This window comes from Desmodus rotundus, chromosome 7 (genome assembly GCF_022682495.2).
Source record: "Desmodus rotundus isolate HL8 chromosome 7, HLdesRot8A.1, whole genome shotgun sequence".
In the NCBI taxonomy this organism is placed as follows: Eukaryota; Metazoa; Chordata; class Mammalia; order Chiroptera; family Phyllostomidae; genus Desmodus; species Desmodus rotundus.
This window is the reverse complement of record NC_071393.1, coordinates 50,248,862-50,276,416: the sequence shown is the minus strand read 5'-3', so window position 1 is coordinate 50,276,416 and position 27,555 is coordinate 50,248,862. Positions and strand designations below refer to the sequence as shown.

Sequence of the window (27,555 nt, the reverse complement as noted above, 5' to 3'; positions counted from 1 at the left end):
TTTAATCTTGGTAATGTGATTATGGTGTGCCTTGGTGTGTGCTTCTTTGGGTCCAACTTTTTTTGGACTCTCTGAGCTTCTTGGACTTCCTGGAAGTCTATTTCCTTCACCAGATTGGAGGAATTTTCCTTCATTATTTGTTCAAATAAGTTTTCAATTTTTTGCCCTTCCTCTTCTCCTTCTGGCACCCCTATGATTCAGATGTTGGAGCACTTAAAGTTGTCCCATAGGTTTCTAAGCCCCTCCTCATTTTTTTTAATTCTTGTTTCCTCATTCTGTTCTAGTTGGATGTATATTTCTTCCTTTTGTTCTAAATTGTTGATTTGAGTCTAGGTTTTCTTCCTTTCACTTTTGGTTCCCTGTACATTTTCCTTTATTTCATTCTGTATAACCTTCATTTCTTCCTTCATTTTGTGACCAAGCTCAATCAGTTCTGTGAGCATCCTGATTACCAGTGTTTTGAACTCTGTATCAGACAGGTTGTCGATCTCCTTGTTGCTTAACTCTTTCGTGGATCTTTGATCTGTTCTTTCATTTGGGCCATATTTCTTTGTCTGGATGCACTTGTTTTGTTGTAAGGGGGTGGAGCCTTAGGTATTTTCCAGGGCGGGGTAACCCTCTTTATTGTGTTACGGTGCTGTCTGTGGAGGAGGGGTCAGAGAGGGAACAATGCCACTTGCCCAGCTCTCACCCTAATTTCTGTCACTTCCCTTGCTTCCCATAAGCGGATTATGCCCTTTCAGGTGCGGATTTCCAGGTGGGTGAGTTTGTGTACATTCTAGGATCCCTTGGGCCTCTCCAGTGAACTCTCCTCTGAGACTGGGAGTGCCTTCCGCCTTCGCAATTCACACAGGATTTTATAGTCAGAGGTTTTGAGTCTTTAGTTTCCCAGTCAGCCAGCCCCTCCCTTGCCAGTGTGGTCTGCCACCTTGCCAGTGGCTGCCTGTCTCTACCCATCCTATCAGTCTGGAAGAATGTTTCTTTAACCCCTTGGTTTTTGGAGTTCCATGCAGATTGCTTTTCTGGCAGTTCTGGTTTATTGTTTTTAAATTGGTTTTTATCCTTCTTTTGGTTGTGTGAAGAAGCAAAGCGTTTCTACCTATGTCTTCATCTTGGTCAGAACTCCCAATTTAATTTTTTCAATTTATGGTATGTCTCATAATCTTCTTAATATTAAGAAGTATACCACATGATTTAAATTGTAAGAATGTTATAATAGTCAAATTTCATTTCTTTCATTCTTTAGATATATTGTTAATGTATTTTAATATTTTTATTCAAACAAATTGTCTTTCAAAAAAATCATGAGAAGATATACTGTCATATGTTTGTCTATACATGCATCATTTTAGGTGCTTTTTATTTCTTCATGTTGGAGTGAATTTTCATTTTGTGTTACTTCCCTTAACTTGAATAACATCTTTGAGCATTTTCTTTCTTCCTTTCTTTTCTTCTTGCTTCTCTCTTTTTGTCACTCCCTCCTTTTCTTTTTCTGTTTTCTGTTACACATCTGCTGTTGTCAAGTTCAGTTCTCATGTATCTTTTGTATTCCAGATACATTTTCTTCTTACCCCATTGTGTAGTAGCAGCCTAGTTTCCTTGATAGTCAGGATCAGCTACCTCAGCCCATTCAGTAACCTCCTTTCTTACATATTGATTCAGAGGCATGAGGAACCTTAAGCAGCCAGGTGACAATTTCAACTTCCAGTTCAATAGAATTTTTATGTCTCAGGTGGAAGTTTTTCTCTCTTTGGAACTAGGATCACTGGATCAGCAAGACCTGTTTGTAGAAATGGAAAGCAGAAATTTTCTTAGTGGATTACTATAGGTATAATAGTGAATGAAGCCATCAGGTTTCTATCCCTTGATTCTTGGACCTGGAAATTCTGTGTGGATAAAAAGCACCACACATTATACTCTCATTTAGAGCATATACATTGTCATGTGGAACCTTAACCTAGCCTCGCAAAGTATTGCCACCTAACTGGCACCGTAACCAAGTCTTGAGAAATCCATTCCAATGTCTTATCAAGACAACTCCATCAAGATAATGGGGAACATGGTAAGACCAGTGAATTCCATGAGCATGGGCCCATTGTCACACTTGGTTTGCCATGAAGTGAATTCCTTGATGAGAACAATGCTGTGTGGAATCCCATGATAGTATAGGTGTTCTATAAAGTCTTGAATGGCTGTTTTTGCATAAGCATTGCATTCAGGGAAGGCAAATCCATATCCAGAGGAAGTGTTTATTTCAGTAAGAACAGTAAAGAGTAGATTCAGTAAGACAGTAGAAGAATAGAATGTTGTGATCCGAGAGCAGAGTTTCAGAGTTAAGGATTGAAGAGAACTAAGAACAAGATAGCGTAAATCTTATTAGAATGAATGATTCAAGAAGTTGTGAAAAAGTCTTGCTTTTGTCTAGAATGTTGGCAAGAAACTTTCTTCTATTTTTTAAAAAGATTTTTATTTGTTTTTAGAGAGAGGGGAAGGGAGGGAAGAAGAGAGGGAGAGAAATACCAATGTGTGGTTGCCTCTCGCACGCCCCCTACTGGGGACCTGGCCCTAGCCCAGGCATGTGCCCTGACTGGGAATCAACCTGCGACTCTTTGGTTCACAGGCTGGCGCTCAGTCCACTGAGCCACACCAGCCAGAGCAGAAACTTTCTTTTAAAATGTAGGGAAGGAACCTTAGTTGTTAGATCACAGTGGCACAGATAAGAAGCAATTCATCCAAATCAGTGTTTCTCAGGCTCTCTGGGTGAAAGACCAGTTCTTTAAAAATATTTTCCAAGGTGTTATGAACCACAGCTTTTATAACATACAAAAGTAATTACCAAAAAATGAAATGGAAATGTATGTAAACATGCCATATTGAAGCGTACATTTTTATTGTTGTTGTTGTTGAGTTCAACAGCCCTAAAATTGCACTGTGACATTCCTCTAAAATGTTTCATTGCTTCCTCTTCATTTAGTACCAGCTTCATTGTGGTATCACTTTCAGACCTGTAGTAGCCTCTGGACCATACACTCCAAATGCGTAAGAGAAACTTGAAAAGTGAAAGGGTTGTTTAGTGAGCTGAAGATGACATCTGGGAACCAGGAAAACACAGGTCCTTATTCCCACCTCTGAAGAAACGTCATGTGAAGAAGGAGTTATGTATGATCTTCTTGAGAGGGTTCAGACAGAAGTGTCACTGAAAGTGAGACAGGGTGTTTTTTTTATTGAGCTGATATATAAAGGGTATGGAGCTTAAGAATATATGAAAGTATCCTAGCAATGAAAAAGTGCTTCCAAAGACTACAGGTGACAAAAGTGCAGGGAAGGTAGGTGAGAGAAGCAGAGCCAAAAGAAAATAGACTTTTAGTTGACTTTAGGGGAATTGGATATAATGTAAACTGTTTTTCACTGAGATTGCTCTTAAATGAATTGCTGGTAAGTGATTTGGATGATGTTTCTGGCCCTGGATGTAAACGTCAGTAAAACAATTTCAGGACCATTTTTATAAAAAATGTAAAAAGTGTAATTGATTGCCTTATTGAAAAAGTAAGAAGTGTCCTGAGAGGTGTATCAAGTTTCCAAAACTTTCAGTGCTGTAGTCAACAAATCAGTCCACAAGTATTTACTCGTTTTCGATGAAGCACACTGGTTATCATATTTATAATAGTCAAAGATAGTTAGAGTCTTATCTCCAAAGAGGATTCCTTTTATGTAATATTTAACTTGTTGATACTTTGATTTGTCATAAATTTTTTTAGTTTTTCTCGTGTTGTAATCTTAGAAGTTGGAGTAGCTTCTTTTAGGATTTAACGTTGTTTGGGCAATACTTATTATACAACAAGAAAATTAAGAGTGAGCACTTAAGTAATTGACAGCTCTATTGAGATTACAACATTTATAATAGCAAACAAAGTTTGCAAACCAAGAGGAGGCATCTTTGATTCCAGGAATACAGCTTAATAAACTATTAAACTATGGCTAGCATCCAGTGAGCACTGATAGCATTTCCTGAACTCTGCTTTGTGTTGTTTTGCAATAATACAAGAAGCATCTCTATCCTTTTGTGCAATAACTGCCAACTTAACATCTAGGTTATACCATTGTTTGTTTATGGATTTTGAGAAAATCTATTGAAGTTTACTTAAGAACCAACTCATTACAATGGTATTATTTACTGAATTTTGTTTTGCTGACCACTAGCTAACTACAGGGTTCAGCATTACAAGGTTATAACTGTACAGAAAGGATCAAAATACCACATCCTAGTAGTGGCATTAGCCAGAGAAGTAAGTTCATCATCTTAGAAGTAAATGCCTTGCAGCAGTGAAGAGATTATACAAAATAAATAAGTTTTATCAGACTTCTTTCATGTGGTAATTTTATAATTTAATTACTTCAATTGAAAATATAGTTATATATCTTACTTTTTGGTCATATTAAACTGCAGAGATGCAATACTTTTCTGATATAATTCATATAAAAAATTCAAAACAATTCTGGGACTTTTATTGAAATTGAAGAGGAAGTGTCATTAACAAATTGGAACTTTTAATTGTAACCTACTGGAATTTGTTATCTCAAATCTATTTAAGATTTTAGATGACCGTCTTAAACATCTGGAAACTACCAACCAAGTATTCTTGAATTCTATACAAACATATAATCTAACTGTAATGTGTTAAGGATGAGTATGAATCCATATAGTTAATAATTATTAATATCACTAACAAGTCATACATTAGATAGAAATATAAAGCCTTGGTGTTTAGATAGCCATGTTTTTCTTGTTAGACCTGAAGGTTGCCCCAGCAGATTGAGATCCCGAGAAACTGTGGTTGTGGTAGAAGGGGTGCCTCTTCTCAGGACAGCAAATACTACTGAAATGAAGGGAATGCATGGCCTTTATTTTTGGCCCTCCATTTCCGTGACAATCTATTTAGATTACTTCCTCGGATTTATCATCCTACCCTTCTTTTACTCCCAGAACAAGGCCCAGTGCAGTGCTATTTAATAGAACATTCCACAACAATGGCAATGTGTTCAGCATTGTTCAGTTCAGTAGCCATGACTGTTTTGTTTCGGTTTTTCCAGTAGCCATACAACCAGTTTTGAAGACTGTTCGGCAGTTTGTTATGCAGTGGAAGAATATCTGCCCCGACCTAGCTATTCCATGTCTAGGTGTTTATCCAGGGAAAACTAAAACATACATGCGGTAGGACTTTTAGAGGGATGTCCATGGGAGATTATGTATGATATCCAAGTATTGAAAACTTAACTGGAAAACAAACAAATTATGGTATATTCCTACAATGTAATATTTTTCATGAAAAGAATGAATTCCTCATGCCCACAGAAGCACAAATGAATCTTTAATACATATGTTGATTGAAAAGTCAGACAAAAGATTAGACTTAAAGGCTTTGTTTTTTATAAAGTTAAGGAACAGGCAAAATAATCTATGATATTACAAAGCCTTTATATTACAAATCCATGATATTACAAAGAACAACAATGGTAGCCGATGGATATGGGTATAGATTGGCTGGAAGAGGGAGCCCCAAGACCTTTCTTGTGTGATAGAAATATTCTATATCATGAAAAAGGTGATCACCTAAATATATAAATTTGTCAGAAATTGATCAGTTGTACAACCAGAATCTGAATTGCACTCTATATAAATTTCACCTAAAATAAAACCCCTACAAAACAATGGTTTGGCTTATGAGGTATGTTTCATAAATAAGTTCCCCATTTATCACAATACATTTTTTCTCTACTTCCAAGTCTGTCTTCTGGTTTGGACCCTATTTTTCCTCTGTGGAATCTTGGTGTCTTACTGCTTTCCTCGTTATGGTCCCACCTGTATTAGTACATTGCAGCTGTAACCCAAGCTTTAGGTGTTTAGACTCATGCTTCTTATTTGGGAGTCAGTTAAAGGGCATATCATTAAATAGCAATTGCTTACATTTTTTTTAATCTGAGGAAACGTGACACTCACTTTGCATATTTCTATACTTTAGAAATTCCTTATTTTCATATAATTTTGCCAGATTTTATACTCTTATGTGCTTATAAGTTAATGATTGCCTAAATATTGTTTAGTGGCATATGCCTTTAATTTTAGAAGGAAATGAATATGGAAAAAATAAGATTTCTGTAAACAAAATTCAGATCATTCTCTAATAAATGTGCATTAGATAGCTTCGAAGAACCAGGTCATTTGGCACTGGGATCAGAGGTGGATGTGAGGGAGAATGCCAAGTAGGCGGTTGCCCTGAGAATATGTCAGAGGAAGGACAGTGCACCCATAGAAGCAAGGAAGCATGGTGTTTCTCTGAAGGGCTTCCGGTGAGAAAGGGTCTGATGCTGTGTAGATAAATGAGATATGTGTAAAAACTTGCACAGAGGCAAAAAAGGTTGTAAGAAATGTCTGTATTTTGGGAACTGTGGATAACTTAGCATGTCTGAAGTAGAGCAAAGGGTGCAATTGGGGAGGAATAAGAAAATATGTAGTGAGTCTGACCAGTTCATGAAATGCCACTGTCATTCTCCAAAACTTGTTTTTAATTCTGCAAGCAGTGGAAAAGCCAATAAAGGAAGTCAAGATAGCATAGGTAGGAGTTAGTGTGATCAATCAGAGTTGCATTTTAGACAGTGCTCTCTGGAATATGCATTAGCTCTGAGATGCAACCCCAAACCACGTGCATACACACTTACAGATTATTTTCTTTTAAAGTGTAATGGCTTTAGTATATTACATTGTAATTTTTTTTAATTTTATTAAATTTATTGCAGTGGCCTTGGTTTCATGTGTACAGTTCTGAGATTCATCGTCTATATGTTGCATTGTGTGTTCACTGCCCAAAGTCAGATCTTCTGTCACCATATATTTGATTCCTTTACCCTTTACTCCCCAACCCCCATCCTCCTTTCCCTCTGGTCACCACCATAACTTCTTGTCTGTGTCTATGAATTTTTATTTGTCATTCGCTCCTGTTTCTTTCGATTTTATATTCCACATATGAGTGAAATCATATGGTTCTTGACATTTTCTGACTCATTTTGCTTAGCATCGTATGCTTGAGATTCCGTCATGTTATTGCAGATGGCAGCATTCGCCTTTTCTTATGGCTGAGTAGCAGTTCATTGTGTATGTACGTACCACATCGTTTTTATCCAGTCATTTGACAAGGGATATTTCGGTTGTTTCTATGTCTTGGCCACGGAGACTAATGCTGCGATGAACATAGGGGTGCATATATCTTTGTGAAAAATTGTTTTCAGATTTTTTGAGTAGATACTCAGAAGAGGGGTTGCTGGGTCATATGGTGACTCTATTCTTAATTTTTTTAAAAACCTCCATACTGTTTTCCATAGTCGTTTTACCAATTTTCTTTCCCACCATCAGTACATGAGGGTTTTTTTTTTCTCCACAATGTCTCCAACACTTGTTATTACTTGTTGATTATTAGCCACTCCAACAGGTGTGAGCTGGTGTCTCATTGTAGCTTTGATTCACAGTTCCCTAATAGCTAGTCACGTTGAGCTTTTCTCATACATCTGTTGGCCATTTGAATGTGTTCTTGGAAAAACGTTCAGGTCCTCTGGCCATTTTTTAAATTGGATTGTTTGGGGTTTTTTGTTGATTTGTATGAATTCTTCATGTATTTTAGATATTAACATCTTAACAGAGGTGTTGTTTGCAAATATCTTCTCCCATTCGGTTGGTTGCCTTTTTTCTTTTTTAAGATTTCATTTATTTTTAGAGAGGGAGGAAGGGAGCCAAAAACAGGGAGAGGGACATCGATGTGAAACACGACCAGTTGCCTCTCTGTGTTTCTCTCACACATCTATGTGCTGCGACCCAGACATGTGCCCTGACTGGGAATCAGACTGGCTGCCTTTTTGATTGTTGATGGTTTCTTTTGCTGTGCAGAAGCTTTTTAGTTTGATTTAGTCCCATTCATTTAGTTTTACCTTTACTTCCCTTGCCTTTGAGGTCAAATTCATAAAATTCTATCTAAGATGAAGGTCCACAAGTTTAGTATCAATGTTTTTTCCTATGTATTTTGTTTCAGGCCTTATATTTAGGTCTTTGATCCATTTGGAGTTAAATTTTGTGGATATTAGTCTAGTTTGATTCTTTTTGAAACTACCCTGGTAATTTTGATTTGCAGCCAGCTTTGGGGACTATTCCAATGGAAAATCGTTCGGAGACTGGGGGCATGACACTTCCCAGTTAATGAGAAACTTAGGGGCCAAATGAAAGGTATGGTAGTAGAGATAAAGAATAAAGCGTCTTAAAGGAATAGGACTTGGTTCAATTTCAGGATAAAGATAAGAGGGGGCTTAGGATGATTTTCAGGTTTAGTAAGTATTGAGTAAATACCATTTATAAACAGGAAATATAGTAAAGGAATATATATTTAATACCACTTATGTTTTAGGTACCTCGTCTACTATTTAGCAGTAAACAAACACACTTGGCTCTACCTTCTTAGAGTTTACAGTTTATACAAAGGAAAAGTAAATGTTTTATGGCATTTTCATGTGAAGACCTGATCATTTCAGTTTTATACAAATAGGGTCTTTTTGTATGTGATTTATGTTAATATACTATTCTGAGTATATAAATGTATGTATGTCTACATACACATGTAGCTTTTATAAGACCTTCATTTAAAAGAAAGCACTTCCAGTGTGATAAAAGAATAGCTACTTTTTGTTTTATATTCCTAGAAAGAGCATCATGATTTTATTTTAAAAAGTTTTTTTATCCTCACCTGAGGACATGCTTATTCATTTGAGAGAAAAATGTCAATGTGAGAGAGAAACATCGATCGTTTGCCTCTCGCATGCGCCCTGACCAAGAACCAAACCCACAACCTAGGCTTGTGCCCTGACTGGGAATCTAACCCGTGACCTTTTGGTCTATTGTACGACATCCAACCAACCGATACACACCGGCCAGGGCTAGAGCATTATGATTTTAGATAGTATGTGAGCCTTAGAATGTGCAATTTAAAGGAAAGAAGTAATTGCCTACGTGTTTTTCATTAATTTAGCATAGACTCTTGTTGGGTATACATGAACTGAGATAAAAGGTAATAAGTCTATATACTAGCTAGTCAGTATTGCATTTCGATCTGTGTTGACTATTTCCTAATATCAGGTTAATGTACTACTTAAAAATTCTTTGAATCTCTAATTGCTCGTAGTTCAGATTTTAAAAAGTTCACTATTATTAACTTTCTCTGTAGTTCTGTTTCCATTCCTTTTGCTATTGTACATATGTGTGTATACTGTATATTTTGTTGATAAACTAAATTATACTGCCTGAATTTGAATCCTATTTCTTATTAGTTACGTGACTTGAAGGAGTCATACTCAGTGCATCTGCTACCTTCTATAAAAAGGGATAATTTCTAACTCATAGGACCCACATGAAGATTGACTGGCTTAATGCATGTGAAGTGCTTAGAGCAAGGCCTAAGCACATACTAATTAAGAGTTGATTGACTATCATTAATGATATATGTGTTAACCTTTATGAAGTAGAGACTCAAATCAGTTTTTCAAATGAATAGTTTTTCATGAATATAGCTAACATAATAACCTTAAACAGCATTACAAAAATGCTACTTTAATAGCATAATATACTAACTAAATACCTATATACATGTTGATACCTTTTTAAATAATTGTCATGTTTACTCATCCTTTTGCTTTGTGGTTTAAAATGTTCCCTTAAATTAATCTTTTTGAATAAGATGATAAAATACTGCATTTGTTATTAAATCCCTGGTTATTTACTCTTATGTGGTGTTTTTGAAAGTTTTATATAATTAAGGTATGTATGTATAAGTATGTAGAAACATGTACTGCCTGCCGTGTTACCTGGTAAGTGCTGGTGTATGGCCTAGTGGATGGATGCTCAATGACTATTTGCTGAATAATTTGTATTTCATGCACACAAGCATCCTGTGTAGTTTCAGAGACTCATTCACATAATTACTGTTCTTCTTTTTAATCTTTGGTATTTCTAAGCCTTTGAGTGTTGTATAAATATTCACTTAAAGCAAGTTGTTCATATTTTGCCAGGGCTTTGAAGAAACAAGTTACCTTTTTGAACTTGAAAACTCTTTAAGTTATTGTAATGTAAGAAGAACATTCTAGTTATTATTTTTAAATCTAAAATGAAGAGATTTTTAAAACTTTTTTTCTAAATGAAGAGAAATGAAAACTTTATATAATCTTAAGTACTTCCAAACATCTGTAGTTCCAAGTGCATAATTCACATTGACACCAAAGTTTGTTTCTGTTTTGACTGGAAGAGTCTGGTATTATTTTTTGTCTGCAAAGGAAAGAGTTGTATGACATCCAAGTGGGAAGATGTTTGATTGTAATACAGTCAAAATGATTTGTGATAGAAAGCAGATTGCAGAGGAGGAGAAACAGCAGCCGTTAAAAACTTAGACAATAGTAGAGAACTTTTTGTTAAAAACTTAAAGCATGTTATCTTTCAGAAAGTCAACATGAAGTAAAACAATCATAATGTACTGTCTGCTTGATATAATTCTTCCGTATTTATGAGTAAAAGGAGATCACTGGTGAGAACAGTAAATGTGGGTCAAATTTATTTGATAAAAGTTGCCACTGATTTTTGTGTTTTATGTGTTTAGTTTAGTCATATTGTAAAATTAGTTTTGTTTGTTTACAGAGGCAAATGTATTTCTTTTCTTCATGAGCTGAGAGAGCATAGAGTCATAAACCCATGATATTTTTACCCTGCAACAACTTTCCACCTTTTTAAAGTCCATATTGTCCCAGTCATTTACTCCTATTATTTTGTAGGAAACCCTGGACAAAATATCCTTTTTATGTCCAATTTTTATTGTGTAATTTTAAGAGGTAGGGGCTATTGTTTAAAATATAACCACAATACCATTATATCCCCAAAAATATGGACAATAATTTTTTAATAATGTGAAACATTTCATTGGTTTTCAAGTTCAAACAACTTCTTAACTCACAACTTTTTCATCTTTGTTTTGCATCAGTATCTAAGTAAGAATCATGCGTTGCAAATAATTGAACTATTAACACTTTATAGATTCCCCTTCTATCTCTTTTTTTCTTTTAGACTTTATTTTTTAAACAAAATGAGTTAATTTCCTTTTTTTAATTGAAAATTTTGTTTTACTTAATCTTTATTGAGTTTATTTCCATTGCCATTTAGGCCCCTTATACCCGCCCCTTCCCCCAGCGATCACCACACTGTGGCCCATGAGTCAGTTTTCTTACAGAGTTTCCCTATTATTTGTTGTCATTTAATATGTTCCTGTCTTCTCTCTTCTCCTGTGAGTCTGACAGTTTAATCTAGAAGCTCGATCAGATTTAGTTTTATTAGCAAGACTACGTTACAGGTAATTTTGTGTTGTTTCATCTGGAAACACACGTTGTTAAAGAGCTATGTTATTAGCAGATCTCTGTGTCTAGATCTCTTAGTGTATTGATTTCAAAATTGTGATGTTCTAACACTCCATTTCTTTATTACCTTGAATATTTTTATAGTCTTCATCTTATCTGTTTGATTACGTAGTAGTGAAGTTTATGTAAGAAAGAGTGGATGAGTTCTTGGCCTACTATGTTCAGTTCACTCACATTGACAATTTACCCAATAATCACAACTATTTTTTAAATTTTTTATCATTATAGATTCAATAATTTAAACACATTGTATTGTATGTGTCAATACGTATATATTGCAGTTACTATATTTATTGATGCTCAAATTGTCTCACCACTTTAGTGAAAAGCTCCTCAGTGGGGAGCTTTTCAAGCTGGCTCCTGAGTCCTTTCTGATGTTCCTGGATCATATCGTGCAGTTCTTCTCCCAGACCTGGAGTCAGCCACATATCCATGGAGTCCTCTATTTGTAGTCAGAAATGGTACCCGTAACCCACAAATAGGTACTAGGAGTGGTCATTGCCACTGGTTTGCCATTGTTCTTAACCGTTTTCAATGGGCAAAACTAGGAAATACATGCACACCCCACACACACATTTCTAGAAGATAAAACTCTTTCTATCTTTATCCTGATACTTCCAATTCAAATTCTAAATTAAAGGAATTTCACTTAAGCTTTTAATCTTTCATCTGTATCTTTTGCATCATGTGTTGAGAACCCTAGTTCTCAAGAACACTATAATAATATACAGATAGCATTTACTTAAGTTCGATTTGAGTAATACAATTTTTTAAATATAAAATATATGAGAAAACTCTTAGATCAAATTCATGCATTACAAGTCTTACGAACATTAATATTTGGCAGTATATGAACAGGGATGATAATGGTGTTATTTTAATGTGTCCGTTGAAAAGAGAATTGTCTGAAAACATTATACGCTACTTACTTCAGGGACATACATCTTATCTAACATCTGTCTTGGTCTTTTCCTTCATCAAGGTAGGGGTGATCATTAAACACCTGAAAGTGTAGCCTTTCGGAGCACTTACCACTTTGGTCCCTGGGCCTTGTCTTCTTTCTCCCGGATACTGCATGACCAGGGAAGTAATGCCCTCAGTGCAAAAATAGTCTTATTGCTCTTAAGCTTTACTTACTTCTTTGGTTGCAGTATTTTTAAAAATTGTCCTGGGAGCGCTCTCCACCCATTTGTTCAGAAAGGATGAAAGAACATCATATGAAGAAATAATATAGGTTTAAATAAATCTAAAGAAATCTTAAATATAGTTAAATCCAAAAGTGTATTTGACAAGAGCATTATGTATGTTTTTATTCAGTTCAGAGTTATTGTTGGTTCACCACAACTTGATTCCTAGGTCAATGTTAAATTTAAATCTCATGAAGAAATTAAAATAAACATTTCTCAAGGTTGAGCGAGAGAATTCTTTTTTGTGTATCTTGTAGACAGGAAAGAAGTCTCTATCCCTGGGTCGTTTCTAATTTACTTAGGAATACAAAAATGGGTGGTCAGACAGCTTGTGACCATGGTCTCTCTCTTTCCCCGGATATTTCCCAGGGTGTTTCTACCTCCGTCTGTTTCTCCTGGATCCTTTCTCTTTCAGCTTTTAAAATCATGTGCACAGGTTAGCCCAACTGGATGTAATCTGGCCCATTAAACTTTCTTTCACCCCCGTAGCCAACATTATCTACCTCACCTTTGTAACTTCATAGTTCCTATTTAGTCATTTCATTTTAATATTTACTGCATAATAATTTTGTACTGAAATTGAAAATGTACAGGATAATTCTAGTAGAGAATATTTCTGTTAGACTGTGGTGCTTACTTCTGGGTCTTACTCGTTTCCATGCCTCATGATGTGTCTTCACCAAACACACTTGTTCTTTGATTGCATTGCACCCAATGTTTTGTTAAAAGCTAAAAAAGGACAGTTTAATTTGTAAATCACCTGTCCCCTCCAAATAAAAGCCAAATGATGTCAAGTCACAAAGATTTCCTCATGTAATTTTTTTAAAGTATGACCTGTGAATTAAGGTGTCACACGACACAGGTAGAGTAGACATGGCCGTAGACGGACGGCACCCACCACTTTATATTATATTTGCAGAACTTAGTTTCATCAAAAACTCTGTCTGCTTAGTCAATACTAATTTTAAAAGTTTTGATTTTGTGATTATTGTTTTACTTTTTTATAAATGTGTTTTGGATTCATGATTGTACTAACATGCTGAGGCATGTGTACCCCATGTGTTTGTACATAAACATCATCATATAATTAAGTCACTGTCAAGAGCCTGATACCTTTTTATGAAAAGGATCTGTATGTTACTCAAAGTCAGGAAATGATGATGCAGACTGCAGAATATTACAGATCAGAGGCAGGAGGAGTCAATGTTAGAGTAGTAAGAAATGCCAGTTTGGGTTATGACAGCATCTTGATTGTAGCATAATAATGATTTTTAGTTCATTATGACAACTAGCCAAAATAATTGAGTAGCAGCTTTGCCCAGACCTTGAAGCAATATGTATAATTACTTCTTGGTGGTTAATTAAATATCCTTATTTAAAAAGAGATAAATTAAAGAGTGATCTTTAACTTTTTCCTGAAAGATGGAATTTAGCACTTGTTTCTTTAGCCAATTTCTTCATGTGTATTCATATGGGCCTGATTTCCAGCATATCAGTTTTGTACAATTTTGTGTAAAATGTTTGATGTGATCATATTAAGATCTTGTATGCAAATGGCATGATATTTCAATGTTTTGAACATAGACACTTCTATTAGCCCATTTATGCTTTTATTTATCATTTCTTCACTCATATTCTCATTTATTCCCAGTATGTCAGAATGTCACTTCACATGTTTGTGAGCAGTTGATTTACTTAAAAATAAGACGTAGTTAAATAGAAATTTCAAACACTTGTTTTCGCAGTTACTTCCAAGTCTTAAAGCATACTGTGGCTGTCACTTTTTTCCCTGCACAATTGTTTCTTTAAATATTTCTAAAAATTCTGAAAAACCTCTTAATAAATATTTTATGATACTTTTAATCTTTAGAAGTTGATAAAAATTCAAAACAAATATCATATTAATAGTTTATTTAGAATCCAGTATGATTTTAGAATTATTCTTATGTTCAGCCAGTAGATACATAATGACAACCATTTGATAGTGAAAAAAAAATTAAATGTAATTTGATCTTAATATTTAAAAATGATTATTATTTTCTAATTTATATTTAGACTAGTAAAAAACAAACCAAATATTACAGTTGAATAATCAGAGTACTATAAACATTAATTTTATTCATATCCAACATTACTTTTCACTTACTATTCTTGTTTCAAAAGATACCTTGTCTTTTAGAGAATACAATGGCATTATTTACATTAATTCATGTGGCTTGGTGAAAAAAATGCTACAGCTCCTTTACTTAATGGGATTCTTCCCCTGTGGCAGTGCAAACGGCTGGAGCAGGAGCTTCATCATTTGAAAGAGCAGAACCAGACTTCAGCAAACAACGTGAGACATCTGACTGCTGAAAACAATCAAGAACGTGCTCTGAAGGTAAATCTCGGTTCCTTCTTGCAGGCAAATTAAGGTTGTAAGCCCCTGGTGCCAGCTTTCTGTGCTGCATATATCAGTTGTGTACATTTCGGCAGAAGTGAGCCGGGGTGTTTGCCAACAACCCCTTCTTCAAACACAGATACAGCACCCTTCTGCTATGGTATTATTTTATCTCGTGTATGTGTACACGAAATACAACAAATTTCCTGAATTTTGCGTGGTGGTCTATTAATAACTTTGGGTACACGTTTATTCTGATTTTCATAATATATTGTTAGTTTTTGTAGTTAATAAAAGGTGACCACACTAAAAGAAAAAATTAAATCATGAATCTTTTCTTCCCGTCAATACTTACTACTCTGTGTTTTGAATGACTTTTGATATTAGAAACCCACAGAACCGACACTCCTTGAAGGGTATGTGAATATATTTGGGAATTGAAATAGTACTTAAAAATATTACTTATTACCAAAGGAAAAAATATATATATTCTACTAGAATTTGAAACAAGTGAAGTAGACATTTCATGACAAGAACTTCTGTTTCCTTATAATATAGATTTAATAGTCATGAAAAAGGACATTATTTTGATTCTATTATGCATTTTTTTCTTAAGATGCGTAGGACTTTCTACTCTCCTCTTGTGTCTTTGCGCCAGATCCTAGCATGGTGCCTATGACATAGTAGTGGCCCCTGCCCTCAAGGTGCTGACATTCTCATGCATGGGTTAAAGAGAAAAACAAAAACATATTCGTGGGAGACAGAAAGAAATCCACCAGCTTTGATATTGTGCAGTTGGAAAAAAAAGATATGCTGTCGGAGGATTGTATAGTGCTTTTTTGTCTTGAACTGACTTTCTGCTCCAGGTTTCAGAAGAATAGTATGGCATTAGCAGTGTAACTCACTAAGCCTGAATCATCTACCAAAATTGAGAAAACATTCGCATTTTGATGTGGAAAATAGTTTTAATCTGTCCAAAAAGTATGAGATTTCGTTGAAATCAGATATTTCTTACAAAATATGTTTAGCTTCAGTTAGTGATGGGCTTTGCTCTAATTGTTTAATGCACTTTCTCTCGAATTTATATAGACCAGAACAATAAATGCGAAAGAAAAGACTTGTAGATTGCTGTGACTCTTAGTTAATGACCCCCAGTAATTTATTGTTGTATGGGTAAAATTCAATATAATAATTGTAAATGTATACTTGAAAGTGACGTTGTTTTAAGGCAATGTCCATTGTGTGTTAGTTTATTATCAGCTTTAGGGAACAGATTTCATAGTTCTATGTGATACAGCTATTTCCATTTAAAAAGATCCTAAAATGAAAATTTTAGTTTGTGAACTTACTTTTTTTTTGTAAAATAGAGATGGGAGGAAGAATTGATTTTTAAAAATGCATCAATTTAATATTTTTAAAGCCCCATGCTCATTTTAACTCTTTTAAAATTGTCTCTTTTGTATTAACACATTTTTTAGTTATTTTAGCCCATATTTCCTCATGTGAAACCTTAAATTTATTATGAAAATTGGGTCATTTACAACACACCAGCTTTATCCTAAGTCATTTAAAAGATTTATTTTCATATTTTGTTCCATAGTTCTTTAGTAGCTTTATTATTGCATTTTTGTATCATCAAGTCTCCATCAGTTAGGAATAATGTTTATTACCACCCTAATTGATGAATTAATTGTTCATCTCCTTTCTGAGCAGTAATATTTATCTTTTACAATCTACTTACAAGTATCATTTCTTTTGTTTGCTACCTGGTTTAATATTTCGATAGTATTTATTTAGCTAGTATTTAGTAATATTTAGTAAATGAGCCTTTAGAAAGACTTTTTAAGAAGAGTCACTTTCTCTAGGAGCTTTCAGTCTGCCAAATATATTTCTAGTATTTTATCATAAATTGTATTATTATTAATCTTGTTAATAAAGGTAAACTTGAATAGAGTGAGAGCTTAAAAAAATCATGTTTTATTTCATTTTATTATACTGAAATTCCTAAAGGAAACAATTCTAGAGATATGTCTAAGTTAATGGTCATCCGTAGAACTTTCCGATTTACAATTATGGCAATTACACAATTGTCATAGGAGATACTTTTTAATAATATTATGCTATTTGAATAACAATGTGTTTATTCTAATAACCAGAAATGTATTCTAATTTTTTTTGTGGTGCAGCATGAAATTGGATTTTCGTTGATCGTTTATACATTATTTTTGAAGTAGGGTAGAATAATAACTATTATACTAGCTATGTTGCTAGCAGGACACTGTTTACCAAATAACAAGTAAAATTGGTGGTACATACAGGATGAGAGGTTGAGAGTTATGTGGGGGGAAAACCAGCTTATGTATTCCTTTAAAATAAAATTTATCCAATTAAGAAATTGGTCTCTTGAACAACACAGTTTTGGACATTTAATGTTTTTAAAGTACATTTAGATTAGACATAAGTATGCAGACATCAGACTTAAGAAATGTTATATATATGCCTTTCTTTCCTCCTTTACTATCTTCTTATTTACCTTTGTTATCACATATCTATAACTCCCTACATTTGGACTTCTCCACTGTAATGCTGTTGGAGCCCATTCTTTCTGACTTCTGATGATTAACCTTGTGAAAGTTCTCATTCCTTGTCCCACTCAATATCCCAGTCAATTTAACTAGAACACATTTCAGTCTTTTTGGCTTCACCCTCTGAAATACATTTCTTTAGTTCTCTGTTACTATATCTTTGTTATTTTTTTTCTTTGATCACTATTCTTTACCTGGTTCTTCTTCTGTGTATAAGAAATGATCCTCTAGGTTATGTGATTAGTTCCTTATTTTTCCATCTTTAAAAACAAGTCTTTATAACTTAGAGGAGTTTCAGGTTCACAGCAAAAGAGTTCCCACATATTCTTTTGCCCCCTGCATGCACATGCCCCCGGCATCTAGCAGGAAAGTGGAACATTTGCTACCATGCATGAACCTACATCAGTGCAACCAAGGTCCATAGTTTACATTAGGGTTCACTCTTGGTGTTGTATGTTCTGTGAGTTTGGACAAATGTAAATAACATGTGTATGCCGTTATAATATCATACAGAAGAGTCACTTCAAAAATCCTCTTTGTTCTACCTATTTATTCTTCCCACCCCCAAGACCTGCCAGCCATTAATCTTTTGATCATCTCCATAGTTTTGCCTTTTCCAGAATATCATGGAGTCGGAATTAATGCAGTGCGTAGCCTTTTCAGATTGGCTTCTTTCCCTTAGACATATGCATTTAAAGCGTTTGATGGCTTCATAGGTCATTTCCTCTTAGTGTTGAATAATATTCCATTTTCAGGATGTACCACAGTTTGTTTACCCACTTACCTATTAAAGGAAATCTTGGTTGTTTCCGGATGTTGACAGTTATTAATAAAGCTGCTGTAAATATCCATGTGCAGGTTTTTGTGTGGACTTAAGTTTTTCAATTCATCTGGGTAAATGCCAAGGACTAAAATTGCTGGGTTGTATGTAATATATTTACTTTTGTTAGAAATTGCCAAACTGTCTTCCAAAGTGGCTGTACCATTTTTTACTCCAATCAGTAATGAATGAGTTTCTCTTGTTCCACATTCTTGCCAGTATTTGTTTTTTTGTCATTGTTATTGTAGGCTTGTCTCTTCTAATTTCATCCATTCCTGTATCACCTATCATAATTGTCCTAATGAGTGCCTCTTATGCCTTCCACTTGGATATTTCAGTGTCTCCTTAACCTTAAGTTTGAAACCAAATTTCTGATTTGATACCCTAAACTTTGTCTTCTTAGAAAGAAGACAGGACCTGAGTTAAACACTGTTGACTAAATACTTTAAGATTTATTCCCAATTATGTTTTTCTTTGTTTGCCTTTACTATAGAAGCTGTTGAAGTTAAACAATTTCTCAGCCTTCTTTTTGCCAATGAGGCATAAGAGAAGTCTTACAGTAGGGGTGAGAGAAGTTGGAGTCTCTGAAAAAGTTTTTGCTTTCCTGACAGATGAATCAGGCACCATTCTTCTCTTTTCTTTCCCTGGAGCGCGAAGCTCCTTGTCCAGAACTGCGGGAGCTGGTTTATAGCCATGAGGAGAGGTTGGCCTTTAACATCATTGAGCCCCTTAGCCAGTGAATCAATTTGAGAACATTAAGCACCTATACCCTAATTTCCTTTTCCGGTGACAGAAATAGTACCCTATATTTTATTTTTATTGTTGTTCAAGTACAGTTGTCTCCATTTCACCCCATCACGCCCCCCTGCCCCACTCATCCCCGCCTCCCCGCCTCATACCTTCCCCCTTTGGCTTTGTCCATGTATCCTTTATACATGTTCCTTGATGGCCCTTTCCCTGTTATCCCTCTGCCCCCTCCTCTCTGGTTACTGTCAGTTTGTTCTTTATTTCAATGTCTCTGGTTGTCTTTTGCTTGCTTGTTTGTTTTGTTGATTAGGTTCCACTTATAGGTGAGATCATATGGAATTTTCTTTCACCGCCTGGCTTATTTCACTTAGCAAAATGCTCTAGTTCCACCCATGCTGTCATGAAGGGCAAGAGCTTCTTTCTTTTTTTTCTGCTGCATAGTATTCCAGAAATAGTACCCTATATTTCAAATCACTTTTAATAGTTTTCTATTTCTATACTTCTAAATTGATCAATTAACATCTATTAATTAATGATACTACCATACTTCTGGACAGAAGCTAATACATTTAACATAATCTTCATATCCTTTCAAGCTCTCACCCATCACTAAGCAACTTAACATCCAATTTTATCAATAGCAATTCTGCAACAGTAATTTCTTTCCTGCTTTTTCTCTTAACTATTCTACCTCTACCCTATGTGAAGTTCATTATCTGTATAATAATCATGCCCTCCTAACTTAACTTTTTTGTCCCCAGTTTCCCACCTTTTTAATCAGTTGTCACACTTCCATTAACTAACATTATAGAACACAGGTAACACTTTTCTACTGAAAAACCTTCAGTAAGTCCTGCATTTTCAGCAGTATAAGAAAATAGAGATATCCTGAATGACTCTCTGATAAAAATAATGAAAAAGGGTGGTTAAAAGTTTGTATTTTAAGAACATTTTATTTTATTTGTTAAAGTATATTGTATCAATTATGCTATTACAGTTGTCCCAGTTTTTCCTCCTTTTGCCACCCTCTGCCAGGTACCCCCTTCCCTCCAGCACTCCCCCAACTTAGTTCATGTCATGGGTCGTGCATATAAGTTCTTTGGCTTCTCCATTTCCTATACTGTTCTGAACCTCCCCCTGTCTATTATGTGCCTACCAGTTATGCTTCTTAATCCCTATACCTTTTCCCCCTCCCTGCTGATAACCCTCCAGATGATCTCCATATCTATGATTCGGTTCCTGTTGTTTGCTTAGTTTGTTTCTGTTTTTGTTTTTCAGATTCAGTTTTTGATACTTGTGAGTTTTGTCATTTTAATCTCCATAGTTTTTATCTTTTTCTTAAATAAGTTCCTTTAACATTTCATATAATAGGGGCTTGGTGATGATAAACTCCTTTAGCTTTACCTTGTCTGGGAAGTAATTTATCTTATCTGCACTTCAATTCTAAATGGTAGCTTTGCTAGATAGAGTAATCTTGGTTGTAGGTCCTTGCTTTTCATCACTTTGAATACTTCTTGCCAGTCCCTTCTTGCCTGCAAAGTTTCTTTTGAGAAATCAGGTGGTAGTCTTATGGGAACTCCATTGTAGGTAACTCTTCTTTTCTCTTGCTGCCTTTAAGATTCTTTCTTTATCTTTAACCTTTGGCATTTTAATTGTGTCTTGGTGTGGTCTTCTTTGGGTCCAACTTGTTTGGGATTCTCTGTGCTTCTTGGACTTGTTTGTCTATCTCCTTCACCAAATTAGCGAAGTTTTCTTTCATTATTTTTTCAAATCAGTTTTCAGGTTCTTGCTCTTCCTCTTCACCTTCTGGCCTCTCTCTGATTCAGATGTTGGCATGTTTGGACATGTCCCAGAGTCTTCTTAATCTCGCCTCATTTTTTGGAAATCTTGTTTCTTCATTCTGTTCTGGTTGACTGTTTTATGTTCCTTATGTTCCAAATCGTTCATTTGAACCCTGGTTTCCTTCCCATTGCTGTTGGTTTCCCGTGTTTTTTTTAATTTTACTTAGTGTAGCCTTATTTCTTCCCTTATGCTTTTGCCGTTGTACTCAGTTCTCTGGGCATCCTATCACCAGTGTTTTGACCTCTGCATCTGATAGTTTGGCTATCTCCATTCATTTAGTTCTTTTTCTGCAGTTCTGTTCTGTTCCTTCATTTGGGCCATATTTGTTTGTCTCCACATTTTGGCGGCTTCCCTGTGTCTGTGTACTAGGTAGAGTTGCTGATTTCCTGTCTCAGCGCACCTGGTAAGTGGTATGGGGCAGAGCCTTGGGTACTTGCCAGGGCAGGGCAATCTGCTTCACTCTTTGTGGCTCCATATGTGGGGGAGGGGTCACAGAGGGGACACTATTACTGCTGACTGACTTTTCAGGGTTTGTCTGGCACTCGCCCCTTTTTTCAGTCACTTCACCTACTTCCCTTATGCAACTGGCACCCCTCCAGCTATTGCCCTGGTTGTGTGTGGTTCCTAGAATGGGTGGGTTTCCATAAGTTTTGGGCTCTCCTGAGAAACTGGAAGTTTATTCTACCACCCCAACCCCCACTGGGTTTGCAGCTAGAAGTTATGAGTCTTTATTTTACCCAGTGCCGTAACCGTGGGCTGTGCAGTCTGGCCTGGGGCTGGGATTGCTCGCCCACAAGGTGTCCCTCTGATTTTTATCCACCACACACAAATGTGGAACAGCCTCTTCTGCAGGCCACCACAGCCTCGCCAACCCTGGCTCACTGCCCCTACACCGTGTCCTCTGAGTCCCTGTTTCCACCCCTCCTACCCATCGGGATGAATATAGCTTCTTGAAATCCTTGGTCATTGCAGTTCCATACAGTTCTGGGTATTTTTCTGGGTGATTTTCTGGCAGACCTGGGTGTTTTTCACTTTTAAGTCAGTCTATTCCTTCTTATGATTGTGCAGTGAGGTGAAGTGTATCTACCTAGGCCTCTACTTGACCAGGAAAGTCTGTATTTTAAGAACATTTTAAGACAACATTACTGAGAAGGTGGGAAAATAAGGAATTTGAAAAGGCCTGAAACAAAGTGAAAATTGGGGGGGGGGCACATGGAAAATAAGTGATTTCCTAAACAGTCTTTTACCCTGAGTGCATGCTTGTCAAACCTGGGGAAATCTGAGCTTCCTTTTTTGGGCTTCAAGGGGAAGACAGACAAGGGATAGGGCCCAGAACCATTGTAAGCTGGAGAGTGCAGTGATGTATGCTCTCCTGAAGCTGCTCACAGTACGAGTGTTCAGGTGAGCAAGAGTCAAGCCCTTTATATGAAATAAGACAATGAGGGAACTTGACTTTCTTGACTGTAGAGGGGGAGAGTAGCACTGAGAGTTTACCATCCACAGCTGCCTTAGAACCACACAGGTTGCCTGAATCCTTGTTGTCTTGTCGTCTAAAAGCTGAGGATTTCATTTGAAGTAGTCCTACCCCAGAGGATCCCATCGACAACAGACCAAACCAAATTACCTTCATGTTAGGCCTTTAATATTTCTTACAAAGTTTCAAAGACCCTGAGCTATCAAAAAAAAAAAAAAAGTAGGAGAAAAAGACACTTCCAGTGAATGTCAGCAAACACAAAAAGGTACTTCTAGTGAACGTCAGGAAACACGTAAGGCAGCAGAGTCCTGTACTTCAACAATTAATTCCAATATTTTATTTATCAGTCACATATTATAGCATAAGTGTTTAAGTAAGCAAGGAAAATGACTAAAAGCGATCAAGTAAATTTGAAAAAAAAAACTAGATTAAACTGATAGGAAATAATAATAAAATAATTAAAATTAAACAGCAAATAGGTTGAACAGCAGATTTGACAGTTTCAGAAACCGTTCATGAGCTGGAAGATAAAGTTGAACAAGTGTGGAAATGGAAGCCAGAGAGACAAAGAAGTAAAAAATATGAGACGATAAGAGACACAAAAGGTAGAGAGAAAGATCTAAAGTAAATCTTTTCAGAGTTCTAGAGCAGCTAATATAGGGAGCAGTGAAAAGGCACAATACGAAGAAATAAGGACTGAGATATTTCCAGAATTTTCAAATGACACAAACCTCAGATCTAGGAATACCAAATGAATTCTAAGTATGACAAACTTAAAAGAAATTTCAGAACATCGGGTTTAAAGACAAACTCTTAAAAACAATGATTAGATTCTTCTGGATTGGTGTTTCAGGGCTCTTAGGGTATAATCCCAGCAGCGGAATTGCTGGGTCAAAGGGCAGTTCCATTTTTAGTTTTCTGAGGAAATTCCATACTGTTTTCCACAGTGGCCACACGAGTCTGCATTCTCACCAACAATATACTAGGGTTCCCTTTTCTCCACGTCCTCTCCAACATTTTTTTGTTGATTTGTTTATGTTGGCCACTCTGACTGGTGTGAGATGGTACCTCATTGTGGTTTTAATTTGAATCTCTCTGATGGCTAGTGATGCTGAGCATCTTTTCATATGTCTCTGGGCCCTCTGTATGTCTTCCTATGCACCCCAATGTTCATAGCAGCACAATTTACAATATTCAAGTACTGGAAGCAACCTAAGTGCCCATCAGCAAATGAGTGGATCCAAAAACTATGGTACATTTACACAATGGAATTCTACGCAGCAGAGAGAAAGAAGGAGCTTATACCCTTAGCAATGGCATGGATGGAACTGGAGAGCATTATGTTAAGTGAAATAAGCCAGGCGGTGAGGGACAAATACCATATGATCTCACCTTTAACTGGAACATAATCAACAAAAGAAAAAAGCAAACAAAATATACCCAGAGACATTGAAATTAAGAACATTGTAACAATAGCCAGAGGGGAGTGGGGAAGGGATAGTGGGGAGAGGGGATTACAGGAACTACTATAAAGGACACATGGACAAAACCAAGGGGGAGGGTGGAGGTGGGGGAGGGAGGTGGGACTGGCTGGGGTGGGGTGGAGGGATGGGGAGAAAATGCAGACAATTGTAACTGAATAAAAATAAATAAGTAAAATTTTTAAAAAGCAATGATTAGAAAATATGTAGTTGTGAAGGAATGGCAGTGAAAATCGCTGCCTTCTCAACAGTAATTTAGGAAATAATTTTTTAAATACACTGAAAGCAACAAGGGGAATAATTTTTTAAACATACAAAGAGAAATTAACTATCAGGAGCAAGAGTGAAATATTGTGTAAAGTTAGATAAATACAACTTTTCAGTTGCTTTCTATTATCTAAGGAATGTAATCTAAACCTCCCAAGGATGAAAGTTAGGACTTTACACTAGTTTTAGCCTGATTTTTCTTTTTTTGGTGGGGTGGGGGGACCATTTCTCTCTCTTTAGTGTTGATAAACCCCAGCCATCCCCCACTACTTAGAGTTTACTAAATGTGTCATGTTCTTCAATTTTTCTCTAGTCTTCTGTTATGGCTTTTATTTAATTTCTTTCTCTAATATTAGTTGATAACGTACATGCCATCTTCCCTAAATCAAAAAATTGAGCTTAATGGATCAATAGCTTTTTCATGTTGCCATCCTCTTGCAATTTAGAACACTGGTTAACTCATATTACATGATCAGTAAGTTTTTTAAATCAAAAATAAATTTCGACTATCCCGGTTGAAGTCAACATATTTATTGAATATCTACTAAGTTCAAGACATGGAGGACAAGGCCTTATTCTGGTATAGTGTCGTCTTCATAGTCACTAACTGCCCAACAAAAACTCTCTAGAAGGATTTTTATTTTTTGTTAAATTTTCTTTGCTCATGAATTGAATAGTATCAGGAATTCTAGCTTTTTACTATTATTTTAAAAGTATTACTAGAATAGATTTTTATTTGTTGTTTTGTCATTTGCTGTTTAGAGGTCACTGCAAGATAAACTTTTAGGAGACTGAGTAAATAGCAAACACCCTTTGTACTTGATAGTAAATAATAATATAATTTCTTATGATGAACTAATATATCAGGTTAAGTTGTTAGTCATTTTCCTGTGTTAGCCTTTAATGGACTGCCTTTGATAGGCCCAGGTGAAGCCACCCTTCTGTCTGTGAGGTATAGTTTTGGATTATTTTCTGGTAGAGAACTCTAGTAACGGATTTTGAATTTAAAATTCTGAATTTCGCATTTACTAGTTGTAGAGTATTGGGTAAGTCAGTTAACTTCTCTGAGTGTCGGTTGCAACATTTATAAGATGAGAGCAGAGATACTGTTACAGTCGGTAAAATGTAGGAACAATCTGTTTATGAAGTATGACACGTTCCGCCTGCGTTCTGTTGGGTGTGGCGGTAGAAGGAACATTGTTAAGTGTCAGACCCCATTTTCTTGTCCTTGCTCAGCCTTTAACAAACTGCATCCATCATCTTTGTCAAATTATCTTATGTCTTCAAACTGAGAAGGCTGAAACTGAAGCAAAATGTAAGGATATACATACTCTAATGACATGTTTTCAATTGTATTCTATTTAATTTTTAAAAACCTAATGATGATTTTGGCTCTCTAAATCAACCATGTTGGGTGACAGTTCTCCCATGGGTTGTTAGTATTTCTATGTTGCCTCCCTCTACGGGGTGAGGCAAAGGTAGGTTTACAGTTGTTCATATGAAAAAATAATACAATAATAAATAATACAAGAATAAACTCTGTGTTTTGTGAACTTACAACTGTAAACCTACTTTTGCCCCACTCTGTGTATTTAGCATTTCTAACGTTCTTTGTTCTGAACTATGTCCTAAGGGATATTTGTTTAACAGACAGCCTTGGAAGATATAGATTATGTCTTCCTCTAAAGCACAGTATTGTTTTCTGTCCAGTGTAATAAAAACAGTATCTCCCACTGATAGAGTATCATTTATTATCCAGTGTAATAAAAACACTATCTCCCTCTGAAGCAGAAGTCAGGAGGTTTGCTCCCTCTGAAGCAGAAGTCAGCGTGTTATAGCAGACTGGACTCCTAAGCTCGGTGTTCTTCAGCTGTGACACGGTCCCACTGCGTGTGCATTGTCCACCGGCTCCCCTCCTCGCTGCCCCCATGGGAGTCGGGGCGGGAAGACAACCTATACAAACATGAAGCCTGTGCCGTGTGTGCTGTGCCTGAATGAATAAAAGTTCTTTGTGACCCAGAATTCTTGCATCTCCTGCCAACGTGCATAAAACTGGCAGGCAAAGTTAGCCTGCAGTTAGGATACAAATCTCAGACTTGTCACAGTTCTTAAAAAAAAACACTTTTTTCCCCAATATTTTGTCTTCCTTAGAATTGCAGTCTGGATTTTTAGTTTGTGTACTGTGTGTCTATCAGTAGTATATCTGTATTCTTTCTACTAGATACATAAATCTCTTGTTAATACATTCAAGTATATCAGGGGATCTAGAAACATTGCCCTTTTTTCCTCTGGGGATCTGAACCCATTGCGCTGTAGTACCAGTCCTGGACCTGCCTTCGGTGTCACGTGGTGCATTCTTTTAGTCCCTTGTGTTGAGTCACCTGTTTCCTGGATCCTAGTTTTCTTCTACTTGATGTATCCTTTCATTTTGATAGAGTGTATTCCCTAATAGTTTCCTGAGAAAGGATACTTGCGAGTTGAATTTTTAAAGACTGTATGTTATTTTTTCCAGATAGATTTCCGGAAACAGGGTATTGGAATGAACAGTATGAAAATTTGAGTTCAGACTCAATTTCAGGATTACTAAAGCAGAATATTTAACAAGAGGACCCAGAAATCTTATATTCTAATTTATTATTTTTAAAACTTTTTAAAATTAAATTTCTCTTCTAAAATTTACATGTTCATTAAAACAACGGTGAGCTACCACATCACACTATTGGAATGGCTAAGCAAAAAATACTTTTAATACCAAATGTCGATGGGCTGTAGAGAACCTGAATCTCTCATACACTGCTGGTGGAAATTGCTGCAAAAACAGTTTGCCAGTTTTTTATACACATATATTAATTACCATACAGCCCAGCTACTGCATTCCTGGGTCTTATCCCAAACAAATGAAAATGTCCACGAAAATAATATACAGAAATATTCATTACAGCTTTTATTTGTATAGCCCCAACTAGAAAGAAGCCAGATATCCTTCCGTGGGTTGATGGATCAACATGCACACAATGAACAATTATCACTTAACAATAAAAAGGAACAATTGATTGGTACATGCAACAACCTGGATGCTTCCCCAGGGCGCTATGCTGGATGAGAAAAGCCAATTTCAAAGGGTTTTATCTATAGGATTCAATTTATGTAAGTCCCAAAGTAGCAAAATCATTATGATGGAGAAAAGATCATTGGTTTTTTAAAGTTAGGGCGAGGAACAGTGGATGACTATTAAAGGGTAACAGGTTTCTTTGTAGTTCGGTAGCCCTTCTGTATTCTGAT

The 27,555-nt window shown here is 35.9% G+C and overlaps 1 protein-coding gene across 3 annotated transcripts in view; it reads left to right on the top strand.

Annotated features, from left to right (window-relative positions):
- MIPOL1 (mirror-image polydactyly 1) overlaps positions 1-27,555 on the top strand; it is a 288,774-nt gene that overhangs the window by 108,102 nt on the left and 153,117 nt on the right. For all 3 annotated transcript variants that reach the window (XM_024551295.4, XM_024551296.4, XM_053927699.2), the window contains one exon: positions 14,950-15,057. In XM_024551295.4, the coding sequence (XP_024407063.2) occupies positions 14,950-15,057 (108 nt within the window). The remainder of the gene's footprint in view (positions 1-14,949; positions 15,058-27,555) is intronic.